The sequence below is a fragment of the Ilyonectria robusta genome, assembly GCF_021365365.1.
Source record: "Ilyonectria robusta strain PMI_751 chromosome Unknown BGZ61scaffold_21, whole genome shotgun sequence".
Taxonomy (NCBI): Eukaryota; Fungi; Ascomycota; class Sordariomycetes; order Hypocreales; family Nectriaceae; genus Ilyonectria; species Ilyonectria robusta.
The window spans coordinates 546,847-557,782 of record NW_025764455.1 but is presented as its reverse complement, the minus strand read 5'-3'; the positions used below and the strand labels follow the sequence as shown (position 1 = coordinate 557,782).

Here is a 10,936-nt window from a genome sequence, read left to right as displayed (position 1 = left end):
AAGGAGGCTCCGCCAACACGACTCAGGTCTGTTGGTTGACTGACTGCTGCAGTTGCTGGAACACGATTGCGAACGAGAGGCAAAGAGGTACGGGAGGCGCGGAGGCACTGACGAAGCTATAGGGCTTAGCTGGTGCATCCCTGAACAAGGGCGGTTCGTTGTTGCTGATGCCTTCGCTAGCCGTTTTCGGTCCCGTCATCGCTTTCTTCAGGCGGCTCGTTGTGGCTCGGCCATTGCCTTGGTTAGCTAATCCTCAATGTCTCAGCACTGCCTTGTCGACGTGCGCGTGTCTCGCCAGCCCGTCAGGATGAATTGCACGAATTTAATAGCAGGGAGTGTGAGGTTCTGGAGACGGAACCTGGACTGCCTGGCTTGCCCCACGGTTGTAAGTGCGGTTTTAGCGGGAGACCTCCCTTGGCTGCGGTCCAGAGCCGCCTGACGAGCTTCGTCCATCAGACCAGCCCATGGCTCATACCACCTCCCTCACCTCACTTCACCTGAACTTAACACCTCCCGTTTCGGGGAGACGCTCTGCCATTGTGTTACACACAGTCCGTGCTTGTTATGCCTGCCATGTCGGCCGGCGTTGCCTTGGCCAGTGCCTGTCCACCAAATTAGACCCAATCCACCCGCCCGGGAGAAGAGCATCAGGAATAGCAACGAAACCGTGCCCTGTTCATCCGCCGCGTGTACCGTGTAAATGAGGCTAAGTAAGCGCCAACCAAACTGCCAGGGAACACCATGGTCCTGGTGGGCTGAGGTGGGGCGAGTGAATACGACGATTGCACCGCGGTGGCCATTCGACATCCATCCAAGAGCCGCCATAAACTGCAAGAAGGTTTAAGCTCAGGCAACCAAATCCTATCTGACACGCTCCGTAATGCAACCCATGAGAAGCCGGGATTGCCAGCCTTGCTGTGGGTGAGGCCGAGCCATGCTTTTCGTGGTCGCGTGTCTGTTGGACCAAACCCGAGGAGGATGCACTAGTAGGGCTGGCAGGATTCCAGAAGTCAGCCACCTGCCTTACCGACTCACGCCTGAGTCAAGGCAACAATGTACTATTTGCATTTCTTCAACCCATTCAACACAGGTTGGCGTTGTAAGCGCTGATGATATAATTGCAAATAGACGAGACGAGGTCTAAGTCTGTCAGATGACAGCAATTCTCATGCCTCGGCAGAAGCAGACATGGTCCAGGGGTCCGCCTTACGAGATCCTGGATGATCGGGCCCGTGGGGTCCGGTGAGAGGACCCATCTGGATACTCTCCGCTGGCCTGTGAGTCCCCTGGCGCGGAGTCAGGTCCAGATCTATCGAGCGGCGACTATGCGAACATTATTAGGCACTTTCTTATTTCCCAGTCGTGTTGGCCTTGGCAAACGACCGTTGCCTCAATCAGTAACAAGGCGGTCAACAAATAGTCATGGAGAGACACAGGATAGAGGCAAAAGTTGTCTGCAGGGTGGAGAAGTCGAGTCATGTAGTCATGTGCGTGGTTGGAGAAGGCGATGCGATCAGACATTTGCGAAAGGCTGAGTTTGGAACATGACAAAGTCTCTTGGCACATGCTGAGACCGTGTGTGTCTGTGTGTTTGTGTGTATCCGTCTTTGAGAGACAAGACCCCCGGAGGTGGGAGCTGAGTGAGTAATTACGCAACGGGTACACGCAAGACGTGGGTAAGGGAAGGACGGAAGAAGCCGTCTTAGAATTTCTGTGGCCCTGTTAGCCCCACGAGGATGGCGGAGCGGTAGCACTGCAACAGGAATGAAGGGGTACAGACAGGCTGGGCGAGACCCTGGGGCCAAGGCCAATGGCAGGGGAAGCGAGACAAGCCAAAGTGTAACTGGCCGTGGCAACAACAACGAAAACAAACAGAGCGTGCCGGCTCCAGGCTTTTAGCAGGGCTTCATTCAAGGCTATTCCCGCCTTGCGGTGCCAGCGAGAATCCGCCCTACTAGCATCAGGCGGCTGAAAGTGGGCTAGTTCGTCAAGAATAGGGCCGGGGATGGGGACGAAGGATGGAGGCGGGCGGCGGGAGAGAGGCCATACGAGCGAGACGGGGCCGGGGCGATGAAGGGATAGGATACGATGGAAGGATGAAAGTATACGTAGAATGGAATCAAGGGTGGAAGCATGCATGGCCGCAACGGCAACGGCAATTAACGCCCGTTGAGCTACCTTGATGAAGCAGGGAAGCGTCGAGTTCTTTTGCAGCATTTTTTGACTTCCATGGCAAGGTCTGGGGTGAATTGGGGGATGTGGATGGGAGACATGAGCACGGAGGGGACGGGAGGGACTGGATAGGTTGGATAGGATGGATAGGGCTTGTCAAATGTCGACGGCCCAACAAGGCCGCAAAGGCAAGCCGAGAGCGAGGGTCCAACAGGGCGAAGCAGATGGTGGTGGTAGTGGTGGTGGGAGTGGTGGGTGGTGCAATGCGCAATGCATGGAACTCGTTTTCGGTGCGTAACGGTGCGATGCGATCCGATGCGGTGCGGTGCGGTGCGGTGCGAGGTTGTCTACTTACTACTTGCTCGGCGCTTTGATGCGCCCCGATTCCCGGTGAGCGTCCGGCGGCCAGGCAGAGTTGGCGAGCCTCCGGGCGAAGTCTGAGTGAGGATGATGATGGATGATGAGTGAGGACTGAGGACTGAGGATGCGCGTGTGGGTGAGGTGACGAGGGGGGAGTGGGAGTGGGAGTGGGAGGAGGGAGAGGAGTGCCCGTTGAGCACGAAGCAGGCAAGGAGATGAGGTACTTGCGAGGGCGCCAAGCCTGAGTATCCTCCGCCCACGCACCAAAGACCAAAGGCCAAAGGGGCGTGTTACCGCCTCCACGCCCTCACGCCCTACACCCCCTCCCGCGGCGCCGTCGAACAGGGCCTTGTCCGCCCTTGTCTGTCCTTGTCAGGTCTTGTCCGTCCTTGGCTGCCCTTTTGGCGGCCTATCCTTTGCGAGCCACTCGCACGCCCCCGGTCCGCCACACGGATGCGCAACCTCCAGGCGCCCACCCAGCCCTGTAGCCTCTCGCCTCTCGCCTTGGAGGGCTCTCCCAACTTCTCCCAGGGCTCTCCCAGGTCCCCCCAGAGGCGGGGCGGGCGGCAGGGACTAGCACGGCCCACCTTCATTCATACCCATACCCGCACACCTTGCTTCCGCCCTCCCACCGTCAAATCGTCGCTACGTCAAGACACTCCCACCCCCCCCCCCAAACTAAACCAACAGGGGACTGAGAATGTCTCGACGGAGAACGGGACTACGGGACTGGGGGCAGCGGAGGTCAGTGTTAATTAACGGTTGGTACGCAAAGACGTACGTACATCCATGTTGTGAGCACTGGAGCATCTATGGCAGTACATACACCCATCGTCTCCCTCCAAATCCTCATGCGCCCATCCTGATCTGCTGCCACCTCCTGTCGTCCACCCAAGTGCCCGCAAACAAAGATCGAGGCAGAAACGGAACCATACGGATGTACACATTCGTCCAACGGCGGAACAGAACCTAACGGGCAAACGCAACGTCCAAAACCAAAGCCAAAAAAAAAATCAAAAATCAAAAATCAAAAAGACGCCCCCCGGTAGTACCTCAGAGGCCACACCCCCCTCCCCTTCGCTTCGCCTTCCATCCTCTCCGTCGTTCACCTCCCCCTCACATCCTTTCCGTCATCTCGAAATCAAACGCCCAGAAACCCCCGACACTCCTCTTTTGTGGTGCGTGCGTCAGACTCAGAGTCCCCAAAGTGGTGGCCGATCTAAATCCCACTCGCTCACTCACTCACTCACTCACTCACTCCCCCCGCCGCTTTCGCTGTCGTCACCCCAAGTGGTGAGGAAAAGGGAAGGCTTGTACCAGTATCTCAGCGAGCGAGGGGTGCCCATCTTCTATGCAGCCGCCCCCCGGCAGCACAGACACACAGACACAGACGATTAAAAAAGTGCAAGAAGCGACAACGTCAACACAACGCTGTACTTCGTGCACCTTCAAAACCCTACCTCTCGCCACCTCCCCCTTCTCCATCCTCCTCTTCTGTTATACTCCGTTTTTCCTCCTCATCCCTCTGCGCATGCCCTTCACATTGCGGCTCCGTCTCCCTGTCTGAACCACCGTGCGAGCATCCCCCAGCACGCCCTGCTATTCGCCCTACCAAACCGCTACTCCGGCATTGGCGGCCCCAGCCGGCTACCGCACTGCACCTTGCAGACCTGCACCCGCGGGCCAGACGGATACTCCGAAGCCATCGCCACCCACAGACTACGTCTCACCCTGGCTCCGACACAGCGCCGGCCGAGCCACAAGGCAATAGGGGACTCCCAAACGAGCCAAGCAGGACCCAGCAAAATTTAGGCTCGTGTCTGCCGGCCACCTCTTCTATGACGGTGTTGGCTCCGACAGTCGTCATCCTGGTTTTTGTTCAGCTCCCGTTGTCTCGCCTCGTGGCCCATCTCAGCTTGCTCGAACACAGCAAAGTAATCCACCATGTCGGCGTATCCCTCCCTCCCAAGTATTAGAGTCCCCGGGGCCGACGGCTTTCGAAATCATGCCAGCCATCACGATAGACCCTTTGGCAGCAGCAGCCTGGCCATGTCAATCCCCGGCATCGACGAGACTCAAAACAACGTTCCTCCCCCTTTGCCTCCCCCCCGATACCTCCCTGGCACTGAGCCCGCGAACCTTCCTCCAGACATGCGAGGCAAGCGAGACTTCGGACCCAATACGGCATCCTTTGCCAGCGGCTACGGCAGCATGGCCTCATCTTTTGCAGAGGAACGACCCAGCTACCTACGAAGGGACATGGGCAGCTTCAATGGCGACCGGGACGAGGGTTACTCAAGTTATTCTACAGACAGGTATGAGTCTCCGTGCTCTCCCGTCACTGCTCCACGGCCGCAAGCTAGCCCGGGCCAGCTGAGCTGGACCAAGTCGGCTAACAATGTTGGCTTCCACAGGTCTCGCGAATCACTACGGTCAGAGTTTGGCCTACACCACAACCACTTCCAGTTCCAATCACCCGCCGTTGACAGCATGAAGAAGAAGCTCGACCCTGTACGCATGCTGGACAAGTCACCACCCCGATCCCTCCTCAGTGCCTCTGTAAACGAGCTGCTACCTCGAAGACCCACAGCTGAGAGCCGGTTCCCTCCCGCCCTGAGCGTCCCCGTCCAGCTTCCCATCCACACCCGCAACATCCTGGGCTCACCAGCCCGGTTCACCGAGACGCCGCTGCACTCGGCCATTTCCCCCCGCAGTGCTCCCTTCCACTACGGAGACCGCTCTCCCAACGACGGCTCAGATATCGACCGTTCCCCACGAACTCGCACCAGGAGGAACAACAGCGACGATGCCACATCGACCCAAGGCAGTTATGACTTCAATGGGGCCGAAGACATGGAGATTGAAGAGACGTCTCTCAAGAGGCTGCACATTGACGATGCGTACCTAGCTGGTGGCCAGAAGCGGAGGGCAGCCAGCCCACCCGACGAGCACATTTCAGCCGCCCAGATGGAACTCGCCCGCAGGTCGCGCGGGTCACCACAGCCCCGGCTTACCACTATCCCACAGGGCACAACCATCCCATCCGTACCATCCACATCGCGATCCAATTCATACATGTCGACCATGTCGGTCCCCACAACTATCACCACTGCTAACTCTTTTGGTCGACGTTCGCCTGGTCTATCGCCTGGTGGCATCTCCCCCACGTCTTGCAACTCCCCTTACACCACGCCCATGTCCCTTAACCCCAGCCCGAGGAACTCCATCTCCGGCCGGAGCGCGATGCACGCAAGGACTGTCTCAAGCGCCAGCTCTCGAAAGATTGGCGAAGTACAGAAGTCAGGAGGCCCCAAGCTTCAAGAATTTTTCATGTGCGACTGCTGCCCGAAGAAGCCAAAGCGATTTGAGACGGCTGAAGAGCTCAAGTAAGTGTTTGACTTCCCGGCGCTAAATTCCTCCACTCTTGCTCCACCGCACCTCACCACGGGCGCTCCCGACCCGCCTGTTCTATTTGCTCGACTTGGATGAAACGCATTGATATTTGCTACGAGAGAAGCAAAACATGGGGCTAACCAAAAATGCAGTGCTCATGAAGCGGAAAAGCAATACAATTGCTCCTTCTGTGGAAACCGTTTCAAGAACAAGAATGAGGCCGAGCGACACCAAAATTCGCTTCACGTCCGCCGCCATTCTTGGTCCTGCTCGGCCCTCTCTGGATACGATCGCGCATTCCACGAATCAACCAACAGGCCCGGAGAGGCCGATGCATGTGGCTACTGCGGTGACGAATTCCCCCGATCAGGACGCGTCCCTGGAACAAATACGCCGCGGCATGCAACGGAACAGGATTGGGACGATCGCATTCGACATCTGCAAGAGACGCACAAGTTCAGGGAATGCAACTCGTCCAAGAAATTCTATCGAGCGGACCACTTCAGACAGCATCTGAAGCACAGCCACGCAGGTACCAGCGGAAAATGGACCAACATGCTTGAGAATGCGTGCATGTTGGAGGAGGACCCGACGCCCAGGTGAAGGATCAGATGATCAACGGTGACCCGGGGTTCAACAGCTCGAGTGCCGCACATGGACGTTTCAAGCCCCAATCCTTTACCCGCTGAGTAACGCTTCGTACAGGGGAGGGGTGTCGGGGACTGGAGATTCAGTGGAGGACAAGGTTGAACCAGGCGGGGTACTAAACGAGCAGTCAGCAAGGAGCCGGCCTGCCCCAGTTGGCCCAATTACGGCGACTCTTATCCATGGACGATTTGCTGGAACCCGACAACTTGATAGCCCGACGACGATGCGTTTGCGACCGGGGAGGACGCGTGGTCACCAACAGGTCGAAAGCAGGACCTAACAAGAAAAATCAAGCGCCCTACCACTCATACAAGCGGCACAGTAATGCCTGCAGGGTGTTGCATCGATGGACACGGGCAAGGCGTGAAAAGTCTGTTTCGACTGAGGAGCGTGCCGCAGCCTGCAGATGCGTCGACACCAAAGCAAATCACAGTGCGCCTGAGATATGTGCGCTGATCTCCCGCATTCGGATCGGGGCTTCCCGCGGCCCCCGAGGCGCGCCCTAAATGCGCTACGACGGCGCACATGTTTTTGTTCTCCGTGCCCAACCTCTGTGCTGCAGTTGGGAGGGCTGAATGGTGCCATCCGGCAGTGCCTGTTGGAGCACGGGTGACGATGCCTGCGGTGGCGGTAGAGACTCCACCAGGCGACACGGCTAGCAACGACTCCACTCGGATCCGAGCAAGTGGATTTGCAACATTCCAGACGAAGCGATTATTGATTACGGGAGAAGCCGTGGCTGTGGGCTTGACGACATCAACGTTTGCCCGGTCTGACAGTGGCGGTTCGCATAGGCGACATGGAAACGAAAATCTGAGGGGAACTACTGCGGATGGGTGGTGATTGCACCCGACGGGCAAAACACTGGCCTTTGACCATGCATTTGTGGCGGCGCTACTTTCTTACTGGGCTGAAGACCCCTGTTCAGGCATGGCGTTTGGAGACCTGCACGATTATGATGCTCACACAATACGAAGGAGGAGGGAAGATGGAAGGAAGTCGGCCCTGCCCACGAAATGCCATATGCCGAGTCTATTTGACCCGGACCATCTATTTTATTGTTTGGTTTTTTGTAATTATATATACCCCGCAAGACGGCGAGGCTGGGATGATGGGAGGAAAACATTTTTACATATGTACCAGGGCCCAGGCTTGAAGCTGCGGAGCCCTTTCATGTCATGGGGAACGGCAAAAAGGATACGGAATACGGTAGCATGGTCACGGATGGGAAAGCAGAATTGATTCAATACAAACAAAGATCGAATAGCCCAAAGACGATTTGAATCACAAGTGTGAACGAGCTGTGAAGCAAGTGTGAAAGGATGACACGAGAAGCGGGCTAGTGATTGGATGTGACATGACATGACGCCGCGACAGCTGACGCCCACCTGATTGTTAGACGGACTTGGCCTTGGGTAGCTCCCCAAAGCTAGAGAACGCCATTCGCGCGGCCGCGACAAACCAGAGGTCACGAAAGAGACAATGGACGGGGCGCGGAATGGCCAAGGGCGGAGAGATGATGCGAGCTTCTCGTTTGGGAAATCCGTGTTGAACGGGGTGGGTGCGCGGAGTGGTGTGTCTTTTTCTTTTCAGCTCGCAGACTACTGACTCTGTGTGCACCAGCTAACAGCTAAAAGGCTACGGGTTTCGCTAGTTCTGCCCACTCCTGTGCCGTACATACAAGATCAGCTCAGCTGATGGGGTGAAGGTGGAGGTGGAGGGAAGAAGAGCATCAGACTGACTAAGGCACCTAGGTAAGGTAGGGAGGGAATGGGGCAGCGGGACGGTATCGTATGCCGTCCCTGGGGAAGCGGAGCCAAGGCCGCAACGCGCCCTTTTTTTTTTGTCTTATTCTTTTCTTTTTAGTTGAGTTTTTAAGGTTAGGTTGGTTTTGGATTTCCGCCCGAGCAAGGCCTTGGCGGAAGGGGCTGAAGCCGAGCATGTCAAATGTTTAGTCAGTAGCTCTGACTATGGTAGGTGCTGACGCCCCCAAGGCCCAAGGGACCCCGAGATGAGGGCGGGCTTGGCGACGGACGGATTTGAGTTTAGGGCGAGAAATCCGCTGGGATTTGGGGTTCTACAATGTAAGCTTCTGGGGTTTTTGCAAGCGAAGGAGCGAGAGCGAGCCGGCGTCCTGGGTTCGAAAAGCTCCCGGCAGAGACGGAGCGAAGGATTCAAGACCCAGTCACGTGGGGCCTGTTTTGTTTCTAATGCGCCATGTCCTCATCGCTCGAGGGAGGATGTACGAAGTGCCGAAGAGGGCAATGGCCGGCCACTACTAATTACGCGATGCACCTGTACTTAGCCCTACGGGGCCACGCGGTGAGGCTGATACCAGTGAACAGCATGAGACATGCTTGCGAAGTCCATGCCCAGTCCAGCTAGCTGCGTACCGGCCAGAGAGCGCACGAGGCCCTGGGGTTTAGCGCCGTTTTGGCTCTGCCTGAGACAGGGTTGTTGTGGCTGGTGGGGGTTTGAACATGGCCCTGTGCTGTGGCTGGTGAATGCATGTCACAGGCAACAACGGCCATGGCGGGGTAGGCCGCGTGTGGCGCAACTTCAAGGAGGGGCAAGGGAAGAAAAATCGATGGCACGGCCGGCGAGGAGTCATGAGGAACTTGTGAACAACTCCCAGACCAGATGGGACATATACAAACGTCGACATAGATGAATACAGGGAGGAACAGTTCGGGTCATTGCGAGGATTTCTCAAACTAGTCGCATCTCTCACACTACTTGGCCCAGTCGCGAAACGGGAACGCCTTGCCGTCTGCCTCACAGTACACCAAACCCATCGACATTTCGTCAAGGCATACCGAGGAGCCGTCCGCAACTAGGCGGTGCTTGTGCTAACCCTCAAGCTGGATCATACAATTTCCCAACCAGGCGATCGCCGGGCGGATAGCGCCAGCCAGCAGGCAGCGGAGCCGGAACCAAGCACGCGTCTGCAGCAGTGGGAGGAGTTCGGGCATCAGTTCCAGGCCGGAGAGCTAGAGCTTCTCAAGCAGAGCATCGTTGAGATGGCGTTCAGCCGGATCGAGGGCCAGGATGAGCTTTTTGTTGGCGGGTAAGTACACTTCTCCCTGGGCCAGGGGCGCATAAGCCGGCTGGAGACTTGAGCCCTGGCGGACTGTACTCATGCTGACGCCCTCATACAGGCTCTGGGCGTTGCGCCGCTCTGATACCCTGACTGACCGCGGCATCACTCACGTGCTGTCCGTGGTGGGCTTTGATCCTTCTGGTCTGAAGAACTTCAAGGATGAGCCGTGGTCCGAGTACGGAAAGCAGTTTCGCCATCTCGTCATCGACATTGACGACGTTGATGACGCAAACATACTGGTGGAGCTCCCTGGTGCTGTCAAGTTCATCGATAAGGGTTTGAGAGGACATGGCTTGGGGCCCAGCACGAATTCGGCAGACGCTCACGATGCTGACGCAGATGTGGGCAAGGGCGTCGAGGACCTCAGCATTGGGGGCCATGGCAAGCGCCCCGGCGTCTTTGTCCACTGCGCCGCCGGGAAGTCGAGATCGGTCTCGACCATTATTGCCTATTTGCTTTGGCGATATCCTAACCGATTCGATCCTAACATCGTCCCGACTGTCATCTCCGATCCAACCCATGCGCACCCACAGTCATCGTCAACGAAGAGGCGGTCGCGGAAGGAAACAGCCGCCGAGGCTGTGCACGCCGCGCTGACATACGTCCGCCGGACGCGGCCCATGGCGGAGCCCAACCCCGGCTTCATGGACCAGCTGGCGCTCTGGTGGGAGATGGGCTGCCCCGACGACGTCGAGACCCATCATGTGTACCAGCGCTGGGCGTACATGCGCGAGGTCGAGGAGAACTTGGCCGTGGGCCAGGCTCCCACGAGGCTGCGGTTCGAGGACGAGGAGGCTCAGCCCCACGATGAGTCTGGGCTCAGCCTGCGGTGCAAGATGTGTCGTCGCACCCTGGCTACGGCGCCGTTCATCGTGGACCATCAGTCCTCGGATGCACACTCCACCGCCCAGTGTCAGCACTTCTTTATCGAACCCCTGAGCTGGATGCGAAGTATCCTTGAAAAGGGCGAGCTCAACGGCCGGCTGCTCTGCCCCAATGCCAAGTGCGGCGCCGGTGTAGGCCGCTACGACTGGAAGGGCTTCAGGTGCTCCTGTGGCGGCTGGGTCATACCGGCCTTCTCCCTCCAGCGCGCCAGAGTTGACGATGTCGTCAAGAGGGCCCCGGGCACAGCCGCCGGCCAGGCCACGGGCATCCGAATGCCGCCCGGCGCCAAACCCCGCGGCGGTAACCTGTAACGTCCAGGCGGACGGGGAACCAGACGCGCAACAATCTGCCCGTCCGGGCAACCGGCGTTCAAAGACA

At 57.7% G+C, this 10,936-nt stretch overlaps 2 protein-coding genes across 2 annotated transcripts; both read left to right on the top strand.

Moving 5' to 3' along the window:
* Positions 1 to 4,476: 4,476 nt before the first annotated feature.
* On the top strand, positions 4,477 to 6,528 carry BGZ61DRAFT_361918 (uncharacterized protein; the record flags this gene model as incomplete). The annotated part of the gene is made up of 3 exons (XM_046241311.1): positions 4,477 to 4,847; positions 4,947 to 5,918; positions 6,078 to 6,528. The coding sequence occupies 3 exons, from the start codon at positions 4,477 to 4,479 to the stop codon at positions 6,526 to 6,528; spliced, it is 1,794 nt and encodes a 597-aa protein (XP_046099682.1).
* Positions 6,529 to 8,790: 2,262 nt separating this feature from the next.
* Positions 8,791 to 10,869, top strand: BGZ61DRAFT_536684 (protein-tyrosine phosphatase-like protein; the record flags this gene model as incomplete). The annotated part of the gene is made up of 3 exons (XM_046254439.1): positions 8,791 to 8,815; positions 9,460 to 9,640; positions 9,732 to 10,869. 3 exons carry the CDS (start codon positions 8,791 to 8,793, stop codon positions 10,867 to 10,869), a joined length of 1,344 nt encoding a protein of 447 aa, XP_046099681.1.
* Positions 10,870 to 10,936: the final 67 nt, after the last annotated feature.